The 22123-nt window shown below is 37.5% G+C and overlaps 1 protein-coding gene across 5 annotated transcripts in view; it reads right to left on the reverse strand.

The window, feature by feature from the left end:
- LOC124866808 (serine/threonine-protein kinase WNK2-like) overlaps positions 1 to 22123 on the reverse strand; it is a 51425-nt gene that overhangs the window by 22634 nt on the left and 6668 nt on the right. For 4 of the 5 annotated variants that reach the window (XM_047362771.1, XM_047362761.1, XM_047362779.1 and 1 more), the window contains exons 3-9: positions 8115 to 8287; positions 7786 to 8006; positions 7538 to 7695; positions 5167 to 5255; positions 3642 to 3861; positions 873 to 1152; positions 672 to 790 (exon numbers count right to left, since the gene is read on the reverse strand). In XM_047362771.1, the coding sequence (XP_047218727.1) occupies positions 672 to 790; positions 873 to 1152; positions 3642 to 3861; positions 5167 to 5255; positions 7538 to 7695; positions 7786 to 8006; positions 8115 to 8287 (1260 nt within the window). The remainder of the gene's footprint in view (positions 1 to 671; positions 791 to 872; positions 1153 to 3641; positions 3862 to 5166; positions 5256 to 7537; positions 7696 to 7785; positions 8007 to 8114; positions 8288 to 22123) is intronic. The other variant, XM_047362794.1, reaches the window with a different exon arrangement.

Below are 22123 nucleotides of genomic sequence, written 5' to 3' on the forward strand. Positions count from 1 at the left end.
AACAAGGAAAACTGCAAATTGAACTGAATATTTTGAAGCAAAGCCCATTAAAGAGTTTGGGGGAGAGTCATTGGGTGTGGACAGCAGCTGGGGTCAGAGCTTCAAGAGGTGCCACACAGACTTATCCAAGACATGGACTACAACTGCCACTATCTAGTATAAGGCCACCTCTGAACCAAAGACAATGTCAGAAATGTCTTGTCTGGGCTACATAGAAAAAAGAAGGTTGAGAAACCAGACCAGACCCAACAATGCAGACAAGCTGAAGGCCACTATTAAACCTGAGCATCCCTCCAGTACATGGACATACCTTCCAGTAAGTTGACATTAAAAAATATTCAGATTTTTGTGAGAAACAGAATTCTGGATTTTCATAAGCTGTAGACAATAATCTTCAAACTGAACAAAAACATTCTTGAAATACATAAGTATATGTGTAATGTGTATAAATTTCCCTTTGAACTGAATTACTGAAATTAAATAATTATTAGATGATAATCTCATTTAGTTTGATGCATCTGTATTGCACATGACTAAATATGTCCCAGAGTGGAAATACAGCACCAGCCTTCACATTAGGGGACACATTTGAGCACGGGTTGGTCTGAAAGTTTGCATATAGTTCAATAAATCTGAATGTACAGGTTTTACCGGAGTGAACTGATACAAACCTGCTGTGTTGCCATAGTAATAGGCTCCAGCAGGGATTGGTAGAGGACACTTTGCTGGCTGCTGTGGGAGTCTGAGTACACAGTAGACCCCATGCCACTGTCAAGTGTGCCGTCTGCTGCTGAGACACACAAAAATGCACTTACGTAAAAAAGTGACAGATTTATGTGGTGTTTCTGGGCAGGGAGAGTGAAATCTCTTACATGTCACGGAAGTGGTACTGGTTGGCAGGGTGTGTAGCCTGCTGTGCTGGTCTGCATCTGTGTCTTCAGGTTCTACCACAAGAGGCTGTACAACATGTGGTACTGCACCAGAGATGCCGTCAGATGATGTCATGTTAATCCTCTGCCCTCTGTCACCCTGATCCACTGGAGCTACAATAGATGCCGTCCTCCCTCTTCTCCATTTTATCAGGGCCACGCGGTCTCTTATTGACTTTCCCACAGTTTTAGCGTCGCTCTCATGGAAGAAGCCAGACTCCACCTGACAAAAAATAAATAAAAATTGGAAAAGAATAAATTCCAAGATATTTTTAGCACTGAGCACGTGAGATAGGACAGGGTGAATTAAAATGGGAGAGTGGGAGGCAGACAGAAAGAACAAGCAAAGGAAGGAAGTGAAGAGCTATTTAAAAGGGGTTAGAGCTGCAGGTTATGATTCCCTTTGTTAGTGTCTGGCTCATTGCTCACATTAGAGCTACCAGGATTTTACATAGATAGATGCAGCTGTATAAGGATGACATTAGAAACAAATTTACATTTAAAAATATTAAAGGGTGTTTTCTGTGCATTTAAAAAAAGTATACAATTTGTACTAAATTACTATTCAGCATAAAATACTTGCGATGCATATTGCTCAACCAATTTTTGTATAGACAGCGTGCAACACTAATTTAGGTTATTAACATTATTTTGTTTATTTAATAAATCTCGGGTTCAACTTTTACATTGATGTTTGTAATGAAAGAGAGATTGTATTGTTTGCTGCTGCTCGCTGTCTGCAGTGTCACAGCACCTGGATCAGATTAGCTGATTGCTGCAGCTAATGATCATTTCGGTAGTCAACAAACCGATTTTTTCACATGTACAAACAAATATTTGAATTCATTCTCTGTTTTTTGTTGGCACACCTTCTTTTTTCAGTATCTGTACATGCTTTACTACACCCTACCCAGCCTGCAGGTCTATTTATTGTCACATACATTCTCACAGTAAATTAAATCAATGACATAATATATAACATAATAGTTTAAAAAACTAAAATCTGATTTCAGTGCTTATGTTTCCACAAACACAAGTTTCACTGATTACAAACTGTGTTTTAAACAATATCTATTTGTTGCAGATTATTTCAGTCCCAGTTTAACCAGTCCAGATCTTTTAAAGCTGAACAGGGTGGTCCACAGTCCCAAAACACAGTGAAACAGCCCTTTACTGAAGTGCAAAATCAGCTACACCAGTATTATGTTGTTTACGTATTAGCAAAGAGAACTGAAAAGGCATCTCCTTAGCCACCATTTATTAGAGCTGGTTTTAATTTGTACATTATATATATATATATATATATATATATTACCGCTTTATATTACTGTCCCAACATTAATAAGAAGTTGTGAACACGACACACAAACCTAACAGATACCTAATAAATTCAAAGCCACCAACCACCAATCTATTTTGTCACTAGTTTATTTGATCATTTTAACACAACAGCAATTATGAAAATACAACTATGTACAACTTAAATATCTTTTTTGTCTGTTAGTGTCCCAAAACATGGAAACAGTAAGAAACATTAAGTTCCTGTGGCGCACTGATGTTCTCCAAAAAACATTTAAGGGGTTCTATGCGACGTCTTAATAAACGTCACTGATGATGTCTGCTAATTGTTGTAACCATAGTTGAGATATCACTAGACAGATCTCAATATAAGACAGAGCTGCTCAGAGTGCAGCTGAAACACCAGGCATTACATTTTACAATGCTTAAAGAACAGCTGGAAGTTTTTTTAAATTAAGTTTTACATTAGATTACAAGGACCCACACTGAAATCCGCTACAAGTGGAATAATCAACAAGTCACATCACGGCAGAGACAAACATGCTAATATTAACCTTGCACCCAGCAAACTGCTGCCTATAGAGACATCATCCACATCAGGAACACACAGTTGATACTGAAGATCCTAGCTGCATGAATCAAGTCTGATGTAACTTTACAAATAACCAGTAAAGGCATGTAGGCGAAACATGACAACAGCTCTGGACGCATTTAATCCAGCAGAAACTCCAGTCGTTACAAATATATCTGTCACAGTGTAGCTCAATTTTGACATTACTGAGCTTTTAACTGACTTATTAAGCACCTATATAGTCTTGCTTTGAAAATAATTATTCTTAAAAGTTAACTTTAATGAAGAATCGGGCTGAAAATCATCTAATTATTGCCTTATCTTGATCAGTATCAGGGACAAAAAGGTCCTAATCAGGACAGCCCTAAAGAAATATGATGTAGAAGTGCTGCCACTGTACATGTCTGCTATTGTTTTAGCATGATTATAGGAAACAAACCAAAATAATAAATAAAAAGGGAAGGAACAGGCAGGAGGAAGAGATACAAACATAGGTCATTAAAATGAAAATGTTTATATTCTCCATATCCAGTTCCCTCAAAAGGTCATCATACCACACACCTTTTTAAAACCATTGCTGTGGTCTAAGCAAATGTTAGACTTGAGACTGTTGAGACTTGAGGAAGTTTCGGCTCAAACGCGGAGAAATACTCAGTTTTTTAAATCTTTCTATCCACTGGGAATCTTATCTGATGAAATAACGTGAAAATAAATAAAAATGCAAGAAGCTTGTTCCTGGAACAGCATTGCAAGTTATTTTGAAACATAATCACATTGCCTGAATGACAAAAGCAAAGAAAGTCACAGCTCATTTAAGTACTTATAATAAATTATTAACTGACCATTTCTTGCGCCACAACCTCAGGGACCTCCTTCTCCAAGTCAAATGTGAACTCAATGGCTCCACTCTCTTTGTACTTTCCTTTTAACTTCTTATGGTCCTCCACCCACAGTTTGAGAGCTATGGTGGTTTTTTCCCCATCATCCTCCTCTGCGAGCTCCACCCTCACACCTGTGTCCTCGGCAAAGAAAGCATGATTCAACAGATCCTTAATGGTATACCTGGAAATGCAAAAAATAGATCTGACTCAGCAATTTAGGAAAAAATACAGGCACGACTTTGTTAAGACAATGGAAAATAGTAGGGCTTCCACAACCAGATGGCATAATCAACAGCATCAGCTACAATTAATGAGTCGACATCAGTAATTTCAGCCAAATGTTTTTCATATTTCTAAGTGTTTTTCATTTTTAACACAAGTTACAAGGGTCTTTCTCCAAAATGCAGTGTTTATGTGGAGAACCTTTGTGGCTGCAGTGTAGAGCAGCATTATGCGTCTGTGCACTCAGCTTAAATCAGCTAAACTGGGCTCCAGTCATTGGTTAGCTCCATCCGAGCTACAGCTTCAAAGCAAAAATGGCCAGATAAAGCATCTACTTCTCCAACAAATGAGCCAAACGTTTTTCAAAGATCTCAAAAGCTGAAGTGGGCAAAAGTATGGAGGTATTTGGTTCCAAAGAGGCAATAAGAGACAACGGCTAGGAGCTACTGAGGAGCTGACAGAAGACAGAAAGCCACTGTATCTCGTTTCAAAGCTGCTGACTGAACTCTATGAAGTTAGATTGTCTGCTATGTTTTTTCCTGAATAGGTGTTTGAGGTTTGATTAACGCTGTACCTGGAAGGATCCATGTTCAGACCAAAATCAATTTCACTTCACTCCTTTTAAACCACATTCAACTGAATAGACAATATTAATATCTATGTTACAGTCTCCACTACAACATTTTAGGTAAAAGGTGTGATAGAAACTGTTTTTTTCTTCTGTCTGAGTTTGAATCCTCACCAGACTGAGGCCTATATTTCCAGTTTAATCTCATCATATCTTCACATTGTAAATAATCTGGCTATTTTTCGCATTTGGTATACGTTCTATTTTGTGGTAAGCAACAACTTCAAAACATGATTGAAAAAAAGTCTAAATAAAATGGCTTTTTTATGGAAAAGTAAAGGTTTAGAATAACTGATTAATAAAAACAAATTGGTTAATAAATTAAAACCAACTGAGGCAGTCCTAAGCAGAAGTCAAATTCAGTAAATACAGGACTTAGGTTTATAAAGTAATTGCAATAAAACATTACCAAGTGTTTTCCAACTAAACTCGGGTAAATTCCCCCAACAAAAGGCCCACCACATGGTATTCGAGGCTCATTTGGCCTACTTGTAAGGAAACTCATTACGTAAGCAAACTTTAAGACTTCTTAGAAGAGAGAAAGCTGATCTGCTGAAATCTTCAGTTTCAGAGAAATATTACCGATGCAGAGTAAAATGTCATGAAATGCTGGGGTACCTTCGGCCTATCACTTACCGCTCCTCTTTCTTTTGGCATATACACTCGCCGATGATCTCCTTGATTTCTGGATCCATGACCTTGTTGTAGCTTGCCGGCTTTACACCCTGTGAGGAAAGAGAAATCCACATAACATGGTGGACATGAAAACAGAAGATGAAGTTATCCAGATAAAAGCAGACAGACAACCAGAAGCTGTGAAGGTTTGTCTTTCTGTGTGTTTTAACCCAACAGTTCTTATCTTTAAGAATCTCTCAAACTTTCTGATCAGATTAAAACAAAATTTAAAAGTATACCCATCTTTAAGATGAGTTTTTCAGTTATTATTCCACTTCTTCATTGAGGAAATAAAATGTTATCAGTATCGCTCTAGATCAATCTCCAATTAATATCCCACTTTGCTATGGAGCAAGCAGTATCTAGAGACAGCTTCTCTAGTGTTTCTCAGTGATTGATGGGAGTGAATAGCCTTCTGCATTAACAGCATGTACAGTGGTCATGTCTTAGCTTATCATGAGACCTTGAGAGCAGAAAAATCAATACCCTTCATCCAATATGGAAGTCCATCATGACTTCAGACACCCCGCAAACTAAATGACAGTATAGAGCATGCCGCACAAAGAGATGGAGACAAAGACGAATTAAAAGCGGCCGTTGGGGTTTTTATAAAAACATGACATATGGTCACATTCTGTGACTCCATATGGAAAATAAGCTTAACCTGCTCCTTGCTTTTATTAATTCCAGTTTACACAGCATGGATTTCTGGCTGTACAGTACAATTGAAATTTAATCTGGAAATAATTTAAGAAATTAAAATTATTATATAATTTAGTAATCCCAAATGATGCTAGCTGCTTACCTTCACACATAGCTTAGCTCTATGCTTTAAAAGAAGACACAAATACACCAGGAAGGGGACTCTTCTTTTGTATGTAAAACACTCTTCTGAGATCTTTACATATAAAATATTTTTACTTTTTACATACTGATCAAAAATCACACAACTTTGAGTTCAGCAGATACATTCTGGAAAATATAGAGCTATTCAGATGGTTTTTCAGTTTCTATGACATTTTGACCAGATTTCTGCTCAAATCAACAGGTAAAAATGACTGCTATAATAAAAATAATAATAATATAATCTATTACACAGTAGGCTTGTCGCAATATTAAAAGTTCAGACTCGATACCAATACTTAGTAAAACACTTGATACAATTTTCAATACCGCTGCAACCTTTATTATTCACAGGGTTCTTTTTAATAAAGAGAAGAAAATATTAACGACATTATGACAACATTTTCCTTACATTAATTACGACAAAACCAATAGGTAGAGGGCAAATCAGGACCCATTTAGATGAAATATAATTGAAAAGTCACTTCCTTGTACTGCAAAACAGTAAACAAGAAAACAGCAAGTGTTTATGAAAGAATGTACCTCAATTCTCTTTGACAGGGCCGGTTGCTACTGGTTCCGACTACTTTATCTTTGTGCCAACCATATATTAACGTTTTCTCCTTTTATTTTTAGCTACATTAGCTGCTAATTCCTTTACTACAGAAGAGAGGAGCAATGGAGAAGGTTTTTATTCCGTCGCCTTAGTTTTTAGCAGCCAATGAAGCCATCTGCTGATGGACATTTTCTCGCATTAAATCGTACCCACAATAGAACAGAGCGTTGTGCTCCTCGGACTGCACCAACTCCATATGTGGGAAATGCATCTTGAAGGTGGAACTCAGACAGAAGCAAGACTGCGATGGGGCTATCAGTATCTTGTTTAGCATATTTAATTCTCTTGTTTTTGAGATACAGAGGCTTTACTTAACTTGTTGCCCTTGCCAGGGTTACAGTGCTAGCATTGCTAGCATCTGGGCTTATTGGCATCATTCGGTTTTTTATGTTACTCTGCCTAAAAGGCAAAATTTCTTCAAACGATGACGCCATAGATAGTCACAAAGGTTTTTGTCCAAACATACTTGACATGTTCTCAGAGTTTTAAGTGTCCAGGAGCGACTCACCGATTTGATTTTCAGCCATCGCTGTTCAGGGAGGGGAGAGGCTGAGTTTCTGCATGTGCAGCGCTGCAGTGGGAATCTGTGTCCCATTGTGAAGATAAAATGTCTCACTTGGTATTGATTTTGATGCAAATGAAAACCTTTGAAGAGCTGATTTTTCTTAGTAAAGATTATATCAAAATATCAAATTATACCGAAAACCCTATTACAGACAACTGGACTCAGAATGATCTTTACTGTATTATTTACAAAATTCCCAGGAATTGCAACACAATGCACTGCATAATCTCAACAATCAGTTGATATAAATCAAAAACAGTTGGTTATAGTTCTGTTAACACTTTTCTGATGACAGCAGGTGCACTTACACTAGTAACTTTGCGATAAATCTGAGCAGCATTTTGACACTCGGAGTAGGGATATTCCGAGGTGGCCATCTCCAGCATGCACATGCCAAAGGCGTACACATCTACTGCCTCGTCATAGTGCTCCTCATACATCTCTGGGGCCATAAACTCTGGAGTACCTAGAAAGGGAGAGACAGAGCGCCTCATAATCTGACTGAATCATCAACATCTCAAGCCTCATGGTTAAGTCTAATACCCAAATCTCATACCTATGACGCTCTTTGCAAAGGAGGCAGCTTTAAGTGTTGCCAGTCCTAAATCCCCTATCTTCACTGATCCTGTAGGTCCAGTAATAAAGATGTTGTCACACTTGAGATCTCTGTGGATGATTGGCGGCGTCCTGGTATGAAGAAAGTGAAGGCCTTTCAGGATCTGTCTGCACCAGCTTCTCAGGACTTTGGGTTTCATTACCTTGAAACGCTTTAGGTAACTGAGAGAAGCAGAGAGAAATTGGGAACAAAGTACATATTATCTACACAAAGTCAGTGTATTTGACTATGCATCAACACCAACACCAAAGGGCTTTAGGAACTCTTACGTTTTTAGCGTTCCTGAAGTCATGAGTTCTGTCACTAAAACAATGCACTTCTTTCCCTTGAGAGGAGATTCCCAAAAGTCATAGAAACGGACAATGTTGGGATGCTGAAGGCCTTTCAGCATCTCTGCCTCCTCTTTAAAGCGCTGACGTTCCATTTTTGACAGCTTACGGTCCTGGGGGAAGAAAAGGAGCAAGAAAAGAAATAATCAGTACTGAGCTCAAACAGTAAATGGTTGCAATGTCCTGCATTATGTTGCTTCCCATATGCATGTGGAACTGAATAAGAACAAGGTTTGTGTCAGTTCATATGCATATCTGTACAGTATATGCACCCAATACCTGGTTGGAGCTCTTTTTGCATAAGTTAGAGTAACAGAGCCTTGTGGCATAGAGACACTCCTCCTGTGGCTCTGCTGAGGTGTTGCTCATGCACCTTTTCCTACTAACACATTTCCTTCCCCTTAAATTTACATTATATTTGGATACAGCACTCTGAACAGACGTCTTTAGCAATACCCCTTTGTGTCCCTGTGGAGTGAAGTGCAGTAGTCTTGCTCATGATTGTGTTATTATTGGTCCTATAAAATATTCCAAAATTCTGATAAATTAAATTTTGGGTTTTGTTTAGCTGTAATTTCTTGACATGTTGCTGAGTTACTGAAATAAATATACATTTGGATAACTGCAAGTAGAGTTGTCAGTTCTACAACCAGACCCAGTTTATAGGCTGCTGACCCAGTGCTTGGAAAGGAATCTACATTAGGAGACATTTTGTACTTTAAACAGAAAACAAAACTTAGCCTGAACAATTTACACATATTTAAAGGCCTCTTGTATGTTCTTTAATAGCATCCCCCTTTAATCTACAATTTGATAGCTTCTATTGAATTTTTAAGACTCCTAAAAAATCTAGATGGCCTGAAGCAACACAACCCACAGATGCTGCAAGTCACGTCCACATCATGCTGCAGCCTTAAAAGGTTATGTCACTGATCTTTCCATCTTTTCAGCATGTTCCACATGTGTGCTCACTCTCTCAACCATCTTCTGCTCCCGTCTCTCCTCCCCCTACTCTGCAACACACCCCTTCCCTGCACCCTTCACATCAACCACTCCCTTTTTCATCACCACCCATACACTGAAGCATCCTCCATAACTCCTACAGTCTCTGCATTTCTCCTTAAGGAGGACTCTACCAGCACCTGGCTTATGTTGTGCATTTCCCTACGAAATGAACCAAAACGAACACGTTGCATAGCAGCAACGCAAACGGGGAAGAAAGCCGGACCCCTACCCCAGACAAAGATGGGCGACAATAGCGTTGGAATGCAATGAAAACAACCCAGAGCAGCCTTGTTAATTATTCAACCAGCATGAACTCATTCTCGCCTAAAGCAGCAAAAATAGGATCACATCAGCCAGTAAAACCTAAATTTAACGGTGAACATGAACTGTGGTATGTCTCCAGGAGTTGAGTGTTATGATGGTGAAGCATCGAGTATGTGTGAGCGAATGTGGCATTTCAGGTTTTGTGTGCAAGTGTGTGGGGGGTGGGGATTTTCACTGCACTCTTCCGAAGCCCATGAATAATTCAGTTCTGCAGAGAACTCTTTCTGTCGAGGCAAGCTGAGCAAAGGAGGACTGGGTTATCCCCAGGTGCTCTTTCCTTGCACTGAAGCATCATACGGTGCGAGGTTCATCTGAAACATGTCTTAAAGGGCCAACAATAAAGAATTTAAAAGGCATGATTAACCAATGAGAAATGCAGCTTTGATCATTTTAAGACGACACCTGCCTTCTGGTATCCTGGTCCCTTGCTTCCCCTCCTAGTCTCACCGCCTGTCCCCCAGGAATCACGCTGCTTTAAATAACAGCAGACTCAGAGTGCTTCCCAAGTGCAATTCACACTCTCCTCACACCCCTGCATTTGCTTCCTCACTTCTGTTTCCCTCTTAGCAGACACTGGGGCTTCTCCATTATTCAGAAGCCACCTGTGCTGTGAGCTCAGAGGTGTTGATCACTGCATGTCGAAAAATACAAACACATTTCCAGCTCACTGTCATGCAAACCATCAGATAAAGTGTCTTACAAAGGTGACATTTTATTGCTTAGCGACATACGGTTACTACAATTTGAAGGTAAAACATACCCACTAAAAAGAGCTGCAAACACATATCGTGTCTAAGCAGTAAGTATTATGTTTAAGTTGGGACACTCCTCATTTTAGTGTTTCTGTTTACGTATTCTCACAAAACACTGTTTTGTACTACAGGACAAGCTGTACAGGTTCAACTTACAACAACAGTGTTTAGCTGCAAAGGCAAGGTTAACCACAAGCACAGAGGAAAAAAATAAGCTGCGTATAGAGGAAAAAAATCCAACTTCGACAAAAGGAGGAAGCGATCTCCAAAGCTGTGCTGCACACTGCTGACCTGCACTAGATCTGTGTTTAGCTATATTAGTCTGTCACCTCTGTTAGCAATACAGACATATCCAAAAGAGCCAACTTTTAATGACGGCATGTAAGGGAAATTAAACATTTTAGCCTCATGTCATTTGTGGCCTTTACTGCAAGATTATTCTAAAATCATTACTATCTTTATTATTATTAATAATATTATTATCATCATCAATAATATTATCATTACTACTACTAGACATAGCCACAGTATACAAATAATTTCCTAATTATTTGTATAAAATGGCTTGCTGTTGACAGCAAAAGATTTAAACCACAAACAGTCTTCTCTAATCCCAACTGAAAGACGGATGTTCTTGTTTCATGCAATGATAATCTAGCTCCATGTAATTTGGTGAGAATTAAGAAGTGCTACCAAATTAAAGGATGATGAGGGAAGGCACAATGGGATTCTGGGTATGTTAATTACTTTAATTATCTGCTTGGTGTGTTCTCTTGCATTTTTATACGTAAAAAAAAAAAGGGAAAAAAAGTCTAACACTATGTTTCAGTCAAGATGATCACGTTAAAAATGTTATCACCTCATGTTCTGTGATTAACATTAACTTAAAATACTGGGCTAATTAAGCTGTGGGATGTAAAGGGCATTAAAAGGGATAGATTCATAGAACAGGGTTATACTTATACTTATACAGAACCTTATATGGACGACACCACAAGTTTTATTACAATATTTTAATATACAAGCTTTGACACATTGATTTGTTAGGAGTTCCAACAAATTTCTCCAGAAGCTTTAATTACGCACGCATGTTACGCGCACTTAGAACCTTGTTTAATTAATCCTTCGCCACAGGTTTGTGTTCCAAAACAAGCATTTCACACCAGACTTGAACTGATATGAAACAACAAGCAGATTAACTGTATCTTAAATACAGAAAAATTCCAGGAAACACCACAATGTCACAACATCTCTTAAGAAAAGCATTTCCTTGTTGGATGTACTACTTTCTGCAGTCTGCATTGTACACTGTTCAGGCCCGTCTGATTAGGCTTAACCTGATTTTAAATGCAGATAAATCAAAAGCTATGCTATTTTCAACTGGCAAGCAGCTCCCACCTCTTCTTCCCAGCTTGTCAACTGCTCAAGGGGTTCAAATTGAAAATGTCAGATGCTACAAATTTTGTGATGGATGAGAATGTATCTTTTAAACCTCATATTGATAAACTAGTTGTCAAGTTGCTAAACTTCTTTTTTAGAAACAAAACAATGTTTCTCACAGCAAGAGAGGAAGCACCTGATAACTTGAACCTTTCTCCCCCTGGTGAATTATGGAGATCTGTAATTCCTTAAAACTTAAGCCCAGTATTTGAACAAATTGAATACGTTTTATAAACTGACTGCAGCTATTGTGTACATCACTGTACTTTGTATGCTATAGAGCAATGTCCATCTCTACCTGTCTGCAGACTCTCTCACTATGTGTCTTTTTTTTTTTTATATTCATGAATGCATTCTTGGGCTTCTTCATAGATATTTATTCTTATTTATGTGTAGGAAGTTCAACCATTATGATTTGTGCTCTCAGGACATCATCTTGATGCAGGTCACAAAAGTCAGAAGGGAACTGGACCTTTAAATTTTCTGCTCCTGATACCTGGAATAACATGCAAAAGGATTTAAAACGGTCATCTCTTATAACTTTCAGTGAACTTAAGTCAAATTTAAAAGGAGAGAGACATTAGCTTACTTGGCTCTTGTAACTGCCCAAATGTTTAAAGCTATGTGATAAATCAAGGGTATTTTTATGAGTAGTGAAACTGTTGGTTTATGCGTTTTTTGGTTTTGCTGTATGTTTTACGCTGCTAACTTGGCCAGGTCACCCTTGGAAAAGAGGTTTTAATCTCAATGAGTTTGTCCTGGGTACATAAAGAAGACTACTACTCCAAGATTTTTGAAAGCAATTTGTGAAGCACTCATATATGCACTGAACAAATGGGTCTGAAAGCACATCAACTCTGCAATAAAATAAAGATTCATTCTAACTCAATAGGATGCTGTATTGATCCATTTGCAACCTGTTCTGCTTACTCAGACGTCAGGGTGCTGCAAAGAGACATCTTATTCAGTTTGCTAACTGCAGAGGTTTTCTTTAACAAAAAACAAATCTTGCTTGTGAGACTGAATGTGTACTGAAGTCTGCTCAGCTGCAGATACTCCCTATGCTTAACAGGTGACTACTGCAGTGTATCCACTGCTGTAACCGAAGCTGACGCAGGGCGAGCCATGAGCCAGCAAACTGCCAGCAGATGAATTGTGCCTGATCATACTTGAACGCACGAGGCTTTGACCATTTAAGCGCCTGCAGCTATTACGCCCGCTTCAGTGCTACGGCTCTGCCTAACAGCAAATGCTGTGCAAAGAGGAACACCCGCATTCAGGGCAGCAAAACAGTATCTTCACATAGAAAGATAAAAAGAAGGCTAAATGTGTGCCCTCACCAAAAATAAATGAATCACATTAACACCAACAATATAACAAGAGACACAGACACAATAAACATGCTGTAATAATGACTACTTCCCTGTTAAAACATGCAATTCGTGAGCTAACAAAAACATTGACAAAAATACAAGTAGATCATTCAAGCTATTAAAAAAAAAAAAAAAATCTATAAATGCTACACCAATGAGTTGGTGTGTTCAAGGTGGAGGGTCTGGCATACAGACACACTCTGGACAGGTGTTGGTCATTGAACACGTTCGTTTTTCTGTACCTTTGCCGGAATGTTTGCTACTGGTCAACTTTTCTGGGTACAAACTGGCTTCGTCTATCAATAAGTCAATTTATCAAGAGGATATTTATTACCCGCTTTGACAACTGAGAATTTAAAGTAACTTTCTATATTTTAACCATAGACCACTACATGGAAATCTGACTGTGTAATTCCAATAAATAATATCTACCAGCAAAACGTCAAGAGCCATTATTGTTTAATCAGGGCTTATAATAAATATATATATTAAAGTATATAACAAGTATGTAGAAAATATACAATTAAATAAACATGAGATTCAAGCTTTTTTATTGTTGTTTATCTCTATAGTTAATAAAAATACTTGACTAAAAAAGGTAAATGGATTCCTTACCAACAGATTAAGTATGTATGTACAAAACAGTATAGGTGCTTAGCTACAAAATGGTTTAAATATATTGGTATGTTAACAGGTAAAAAAATGGAAGAAAAAAAGACAGAAATGTTGGGTAGGAAATTAACTTGAAAGGGGTGAATTGACTTAGCCATTTTGATAATGAAACTGAAAACATATATTCCTCATAAAGGGTCTTTTTTTTAAATGATAGTATTAATAACCTGATTTTTAAAACTTGGCAATTTTTTTAACCAAGTCTGACTTTAAGGAAATGAAAAGGAACACATCTGAGTAGAATTTTACTACAAATGAAGTTTCAAAAAATGTCAGCAAACTGGTAACTGTTCTTCCCCAAGAACACTGATGCAACTGATAACCAATTAGTTTGTAAATGTATTAATCTTTTCACAGTCAGGTTAAAATTTTAACGTTGCCATTGTTACCCTTGATTAAGAAAGGTGCGGTCCAGATTATCTTGGAGTTTTTATGAAACAGACCTGGTTTCCTGCATTTCTACCTGCTGTTCTCACACAGTTTTTTTTCTAAGAAAATAGGAACAATTTTCAAAATGGAAGTTTGTAAAAACTGATTTGAATGGCAGGCTATACAAAGAGTTTTAAAAATAATGACATAGGTCTATTTTGCACACAACTCTTGTTTTCCATGTCAGAAACCAGAATAACAGAAGAACATTTTTAATGAAACTTTGTTTCTATTAAATTTCAAACGTAAGCTAATGATGGTAAAACCTAAGAAGAAAAAGTAAAACAGCGTCATAGAAGACATGGACTGCAGTTGTTTTGGTCATCCAAAAAATTTTCTTTTAAATTTTTAATTACAAACATATGCTGAAAAAAACCAATCCGAGGCCTAAATTAGACAAAAGGAAGCATGAGTTTGGGCGTCCAGCAGAGCATGAGACACGACAGCTGGTGGTGACATCCTCAACACACACCCAACATCACGCTGAATGGCAGCACAGGCACTCAGACCTACTGTAAAAATCACTGGGTAGGTAATACAATTAGCTAAGGTGATACGATACACACTTTGGCAGTTTCGCCTGTGTTTGCTTAACTTGAGACAAATATTTACAAATGCTCGATTCTCATAAAGCCTCACCAAGCCAGCGCAGACAGGTACAAAGCAGAAAGTCAGACGACTGTGGGAGAGCAAAAACTACGACAGCTTTGATCAATTATAATATTCAGACACAAACTAAACATCACGGGGGCGGAAACCTATAAGATGAATTCTGGTATTTGAAAAAAGGTCTTATTCACATTTTATTTATAGAAACACTTGCTGGATGAAGATGCATCAATCAGGGTTTCAAGTACAAATTCCAAATTTTCCTTCAGGTTTAAACAGAGTTGGTCAAAAGTAAAGTGAGCAAAATTTTTTTTTTCCTCAAGACTATAACAAAAGAAAGAAAATATGCTGCATTATTTTGTTTCTAGAGTGGGAATAGTTTTGAATCCAACATGAATAAAATACAAGAGATCCCCCCCCGCATTACTACATCAAAGCATCTGCCACCAGCCCCTCATCAGATTTTTATTACATTTTAAAAAGAAGTGCATCAAATGACATGATGGTGTGCATCTAGACCAAAAATGTGGAAAGCTTGTATTTTTAATGCATTTAATGAAGAGGAAAAAATTTTTTTTGGTATTTATGTCCATCATCAAATAAGAGTTGATTAAAGAATGTTAACCAAGTCCAACATCTGGCTGATTGATGCCTTTTTACACGAAGTGTTTCAAATCTACCGAAATCTAAGGTACCAGTAATTTTCTGGAAGGTCCTGAACCCTCACCCATGCATTACTACTGCAGGAACCAGGTAGTAAAGAAAATAGCTCTAGGATTACTAAAAAACCTTTTGGATAAGCCTGACAACACCGAAACTGTTCCACTTGAAGCAATTGAAATATCCGATTTATGACTGTGGCTAAATCTCCACTACAGCTTGTAAAATGTTAACTTTTATCACCACAGAAAATTGTCTGTTACCGAGAAGTCACAGCTTGTAGATGGCTAAGAAGGTTAAAGAATCAATGAGGTGAGTGAGCGGCAATAATGATTCAGATACATGTTGATCTGAGAACATTAGACAGTCAATAAGTTCCAGAGCAAAGATGAATAAAAAACAAACATACTCCATCCAGCCCAATGCAGATGTGTGGAAGTGTACTTCCACTGTGACAGAGACCTGTTCAGGCAGGATGTCAGGCTATTTTTGGTTATTTTTCCAGTTTAACTCAACTTCCAAGGACCTTAGATCAGAGGGGAAACTCATAACAGTGAAGGAATGTTCAGGTTGCATTACAAATGTCATGAGAACCGTAGGTAATTTCTGTCTGGTGCTTCCTTGTTCTGAAGAAACTTCCATGAAACATATGTAGAAAGTATTTTTAACGAGAATTTCAAAATTCCCCAAGGAAACAAATGGTTCAATAAGTTGAGTGCTCTATATGAATTTATTTATGAGTACAAACTAGAGCTGCACACTATAAAGTAAACATGCGATAATATTGGTGAATGTTGCAATAGCGATATGACCGACTTTAAATAAACAAAAACAAAAAAATCAAATGTCTTTTTGCTTTGACTTCATTGCAAGCATAAGGTGTAGTCTCTCAAGCCACTGGAAAAAGTAAAATAAAATTCATTATTTTCATTAACAAGGTTTCATTGAAAAAGTTGCTTCTGGTCAACATCTACTGTTTTGGGAATGACATAATCACCTTACTATTACTTTACTTTTCAAACAAACAAGTGTAACTAAATATATTAAAGACAGATGGCCTGAATACGTGGTACTTAAATAATTAGCCCAAACTCATTGCAGTCTAGGCAGTTCTTCGTGATATGCATGTTGCCATGAGTTTGAGATTTAATATATACATATATAAATAATATCATTGAGGGCATACATGCATTTTCAAATTTCCTTCATGGTTATGAAAGCAGTTATTTAGAAAAATTACATTAGCAGTGAAGATATGTACAATATATGTAACCAAAATCATCAATGCCATATAAATGTGTGGAAAGAACTGCTTGACTGTAGTATTTGGTTGGCTAAGGTCTTTCAGGTGCCATGAATTGAAACCGTCTTGCAGTCGTATATTTGGCCGTTTGAATGGGCTTTCAGGGGGAGCCATGAGCCTTTTTTTTTTTTTTTTTGCCTACGACTGATTTAGAGCTGAGTGATGAAGATCAGAAAGCTTAGTATGAGTGACAGAAATATTGTGAAAAATGAGTTAGGAAAATGTGAAGTGCAGGTTAGTTGGATATAGCCGTAGCAATATTCAACATGTTGCAAGTTGCACCTAAAATTGTGCCGCAATTAAAAGTTTTATTTTTATTCAAGACATTTAAATTTGATAGAAAATGTAAATGTTTTTATTGATGAATATGCATAGCTTTGAATAATAATGCAAAGGGGAAATCTTTTTGTATTCACCAATTAACAAAAGAAAATCAGTAAATTAGAATCAAATAAGATATATTAATAAATACCATTATTCTAATTATTGAATAATTTTATGGCGGGGAGATTTTTGTATTCCACTCAAATGAAAGAGGACATATTGAACAAAAACATTCCTCAAGCCCAACACAACAAATGGGTTACCATAGTAAATAATAAAAACACAAAAGAGACAAACATATTCATATTTATATGTTAAAAGATCCTAAAAACAAATATATATTTTATATTACAGAATCAGATTTTAAAAAGGCAGGAATGCTAAAGTAAGGCCTTTTGTTTTTAAGTCATCATAACATAAACAACTTAGTATATTTAGGTCAACCAGACCTTGTATTAATTCTGGTACTTGTTTTTACTCCGAAAACATAATCAGGTGGTCTCAACAGGAAACAAAGCTGCAACAGGTTTATTCACACAAACAACCGGCTAAATTCCAGAGGAGATTATTACTCCTAATAAGCTTGTTATGGAAATCTATTATCAATAGAGTGAGATACTACTTCAATAAATCAAATTCTCCCACAACTAGTCTTCAGTGTTTATTTCAAAAGCTCACAGTATTTGAAAGGCACAAAACACAGTTCAGTGAATGCAATCGTCAGTGCTCCTCTATACATTACAAAGCTAGATAAGAAACAACTTCTGCAAAAACAACTCCCTAGCTAGAGACAATAGAGTGTTCTTTTCACAAGGCCATCACCTCCTGTCTAAAACTGCTCTGGCAGTTTTTACTCCCTTTCTCTACAAATCTCAGAACAGATTCAGCAAGGTTATGAGAACATTTTAATTAACTCGTTTGCATGCAACTATTATAACTGTTGGTTCAAATAAAATCTTTTCTTCATACCGAAAGCATAAGATAATTTTTCCACTACAAGCTGTAGTCAGACTTCCTATTGCAGTGACATCAATGGTCATTTAACAGTGTGAGCAAGTTCAAGAAAAAAGTCTGACAAATTTACCATTCAAGGTCAAACAAGGAGGGCAACAACTAGTAAGATGCGGTAAAATCTGATGGCAAATTGGTAAAAAAATTAATAAAGTACATGGGCGTCTGATAATTCTTGAATGGATCCACATAGCACTGTACTGTTGGAAAATCCACAAACAAGTAATTTGAATATTGAACAGTAATCTTAGGTAGTCAGCTCAGCAATTAAGATTAAGGCCACAAACAACATGGAATATGCTATAATGATGGGGAATGAGGTGACTTGCAGAAGATAAATATTAGTTTTAATGTCTTTGTATTTTGGGTTCCTCCAGATCTCAAATAGTGAGCAGTCTCTGCAGCTACTGTTAAAACAATGCTACATCAGGTTACGTCTGTTGTTTTGGCAACGAAATAATCTTCTTGTGGTTTCTGAATGACTTTACCAGAACATCTTCATGTCTTCCTAAAACATTTCCTGCTGGATTAAACAAAAGGGATCACCAAAGGGGTGCGGTAGAGCGCACGACACATATACGGAGGCTGTCCCTGGTTCGAGTCCCGACCCCGGACTCCTTTACTGAATGTCTTCCCCCTCTTGTCACCACACTTCCTGTCTGCCTACTTTCAAATAAAAAAAATAATAAATGCCACTAGGGCCAATAAGAAAAAATGAGTCATCAACAGAGTCCAAAGACATTGTACTTAGGTAATTAGTGAATATATATTGAATTTCAAACAGTTCTTTGATTATTTTAGAAATTCATTACAGCAATATTGGGGTGGTGATATATTTTTCTAAACATATTTCTATATATTCTTCTAAAAAACTCAGATATTTCCAAAGGTTTCAATCATAATTCTGCTTAAAATGTGCTAGGTGTTGGAATCCTTTTCCTTAAGGAAAATAATGACAACTGTACTTTTTCATACTTGCTATATTCTAGATGTACCTGTAATATGTAAAACTTGAAATAAGAAAGCCACATTTTAAATTTGTGTTGAACGTAATTTAAATGATTTACTTTTATTTGCTTAAAACACAGGTAGTCTTACTGACTGCAAGTCCTGCCTAGCCATGTTTTCAATGTAAAACACCTACATTTTTATTGTTTGTTTTTTTTTTAACCATTTTCAATTATCCCCTTTGGAGCCTGAGGCAAGATAACTGTGGCGACAACAGGTTTGTCCCTCAAGCTCTTTGGTTGGTTGACTGACATAGGAACTCAGGCATGTCTAGCTATGGTCACCAAGTCTGATCATTGCTAGTGTAGTTATTAAGTTTATACTGTTGCTTTATGAGGCCTACATTTCTCTTTCACATTTGGTGCTGCGATTGTGAAAATTTACAGCTACACAAGTTGGACTCAACAGGCATTCAATTCCTCAAATGTAAAGTGAGTCACACAGTTCCACCTTATCAGCTTTATTTTGAGGTTAATTTGAAATTTACATGAAATGTATATTAAATATTTGGGTTTTTTCAGCGTTTCAGATGTCTGTAGAAATGAAACAAATTGTACACTGTGCTCTGCTGTTCTTCCCTTTTTACTGAACCCTGCTTGAAAATGCATGAGAACCTACAATTAGGATGTCAATGACGAGCCAAGGCAAGGATGGTGATGAAAACTGTAAAAATAAATACACTATTTAATATTTTACTGTATCGGTAACTGGAAAACAAAAGGTCACAACATATTTTGAAGTATTTAGAAAATCCATCAAACAGCATGCTGTGGGATTATAACTGAATAGTGTGGTCCAAGATTCCCAGCTTTTTTTTAATGCCCTGGCATTGAAATATCATTCCTGAAAGGACAACAAAAATCTTTTTTTCTGGCCAACAAATGCTGTCCAATGTGGAACACAGGTGCAAACCAAGCAGAAAATGTCTGTTTTGCAAAAAAATAAAAGTCAGCACTGTGTGGAGAGACCTTTAATCTGATCTCAGATACAAGCGAAATCAAGAACTTGTAATCAAGATGTAGACGCTGCGCTGATCTTGAGGTCAGGGGATTTGTTTGCTTGCCGCAAGATAGCCAACCCATCCAAGACAGGCAGTGCAATATTGCCATCATGGTATCATGAACAGCTCCACATTTACAAGCCAAGAATCTGATCGATTCTGCATGAAAGCAAGCTCAGTGCCAAACACCACAGAAATATCAGCAGAGAGTCAGAGGTAAACTGTGTCTGGAAGAGTGCTCACAGCATTCAACACAAGATAAAAATCTACATACGTAGTCCCAACTGGCAGAAACAGGAAGTTTTTTAGGAATTAAAACAAATTCCAGTGAGAAAAGATGGAATAAGGCAAACCAAACAGCAGCATGAGAAATATTTCTGCAGAACAATTGGAGACTCTGGCATCCTCCTCCCCAGATTAACATCACAGCTTGTGCCAAGGCCATCTGTGTTACGCTAGAAGACTGGCACAAAAACAGAAGTGTGAGACCAATGGCATCAAAGAGTTATGTTCAAAGTTAAAAAGAAAACAGAAAATGTATATTACCAAAATAGATTTAAATTTCCAAACAAGAAAGCCTCATTTGTTCTGCAATATCAACCTTGGGCAAGGTCAAACTGGCATCAGCAAAACCTTTCAAGAAACATGCATGACAGGAATGATATTTTTACCAGAAGCCGACTTCTTGACTTGTTGATGCATGTGCTTAACAATGTTGTTGAATGTGACCAAGATCTGAAGAGATTGTGTGCAGTTGTTCTTGGCTCAGACAACTAGTCTCTACATAGACTTAATATGCTACCAAGTGATCTTCAGATGACAGCTGTCAGGCAGATCCCATAAAGAACAGTGATAAATCACAACTAATTTTAGTTCTCATGTAAACAGCCACACAATCACCGTTCCATGAAATTTAAACAAACTAATACCCTACATTCATACCAACAAAGCAGATCTCTGGTCATAGTGGATAAGAGTCAATATTTGAGTAGCACAAAATATTGAATCTCACTTGTCTTTGATATATCAATGTGTGCAATATCGCAATTGCAAAGGATGCAATATTTGCTCGGTATTATAAGACATTGCAATTGTCGGGACCCCAGCCATGGTTACAACATTAAAGGCCAATACAAACTTTTCTGGAACTTTCAAAATAAATCACATTAACCTACGTCCAGCACAGCCAGGAAAAGGGGTAACAGCGGACTTCCTGTGACATCACTGTCCAAATAAAAACACCGCTTTTGCAACAAGCTAACCCTCTTCCACGCGGGTCCCCAGAGGAACTGGACGGAGGGACACAGCGCGCTAATGGCTCTTTGCAGCCAAACAAACATAACTCTTCGAACTGGATCCAAGAGTGTCATACGATCACAAGATCATATGCACTAAGTTAAGTATGAATGAATTGCTGTTTGTGTATCCGGTATTCATTCATGAACGGGGGTAATTAAGGTACAAGCGTTGCTTGACTTTCTCTCTCAGAGAGTTCCGAGCAGAGACTCTGTCTCTACGACGCAGAGCGGAGCAGTTTCCCAGTCTGAAGAAAGGACAATGGGACCGCATCACAGTGGTTACAGCTGTAACGTGCAGTTTGGCCGGCCGACAGAGCAAGCCGCCTCACCCCACAGCTATGGAGGTTAGTTGCAGTTAACCCTTTGTTCACTGTGGATGTTTTCTTCAAACTTCGTCGCCTTGGACAACGTTTCCTCAGCACGGCTCACGTAAGAGGTTAGGTTTGGGCAGAGAGAAGTATCTAAAACATTTTCGTTTTATGACGTATGGTTTTGTTTGTGTTGAAACTCAGCCATCTTAGTGCTAGCAGATTATCTGCTCAGCACATGTGCTCAGTTTATGTGTTCTGTTTTTTTTAAGTTAAGACAAACTTTATTTAAAGGGTGATTTTAAACACAAAAGATCGGCCATAACGCGCCGTCCGCGCTTATGGATTTTAACCTTTTTATTAATGGTATTTTACAGGTATGTGTTTGATTCTGATGATAACCTATAAGGTTCTTTTGTTAGCTTCAACCGCT

Source organism: Girardinichthys multiradiatus, chromosome 1 (assembly GCF_021462225.1).
Source record: "Girardinichthys multiradiatus isolate DD_20200921_A chromosome 1, DD_fGirMul_XY1, whole genome shotgun sequence".
NCBI classification, from domain to species: Eukaryota; Metazoa; Chordata; class Actinopteri; order Cyprinodontiformes; family Goodeidae; genus Girardinichthys; species Girardinichthys multiradiatus.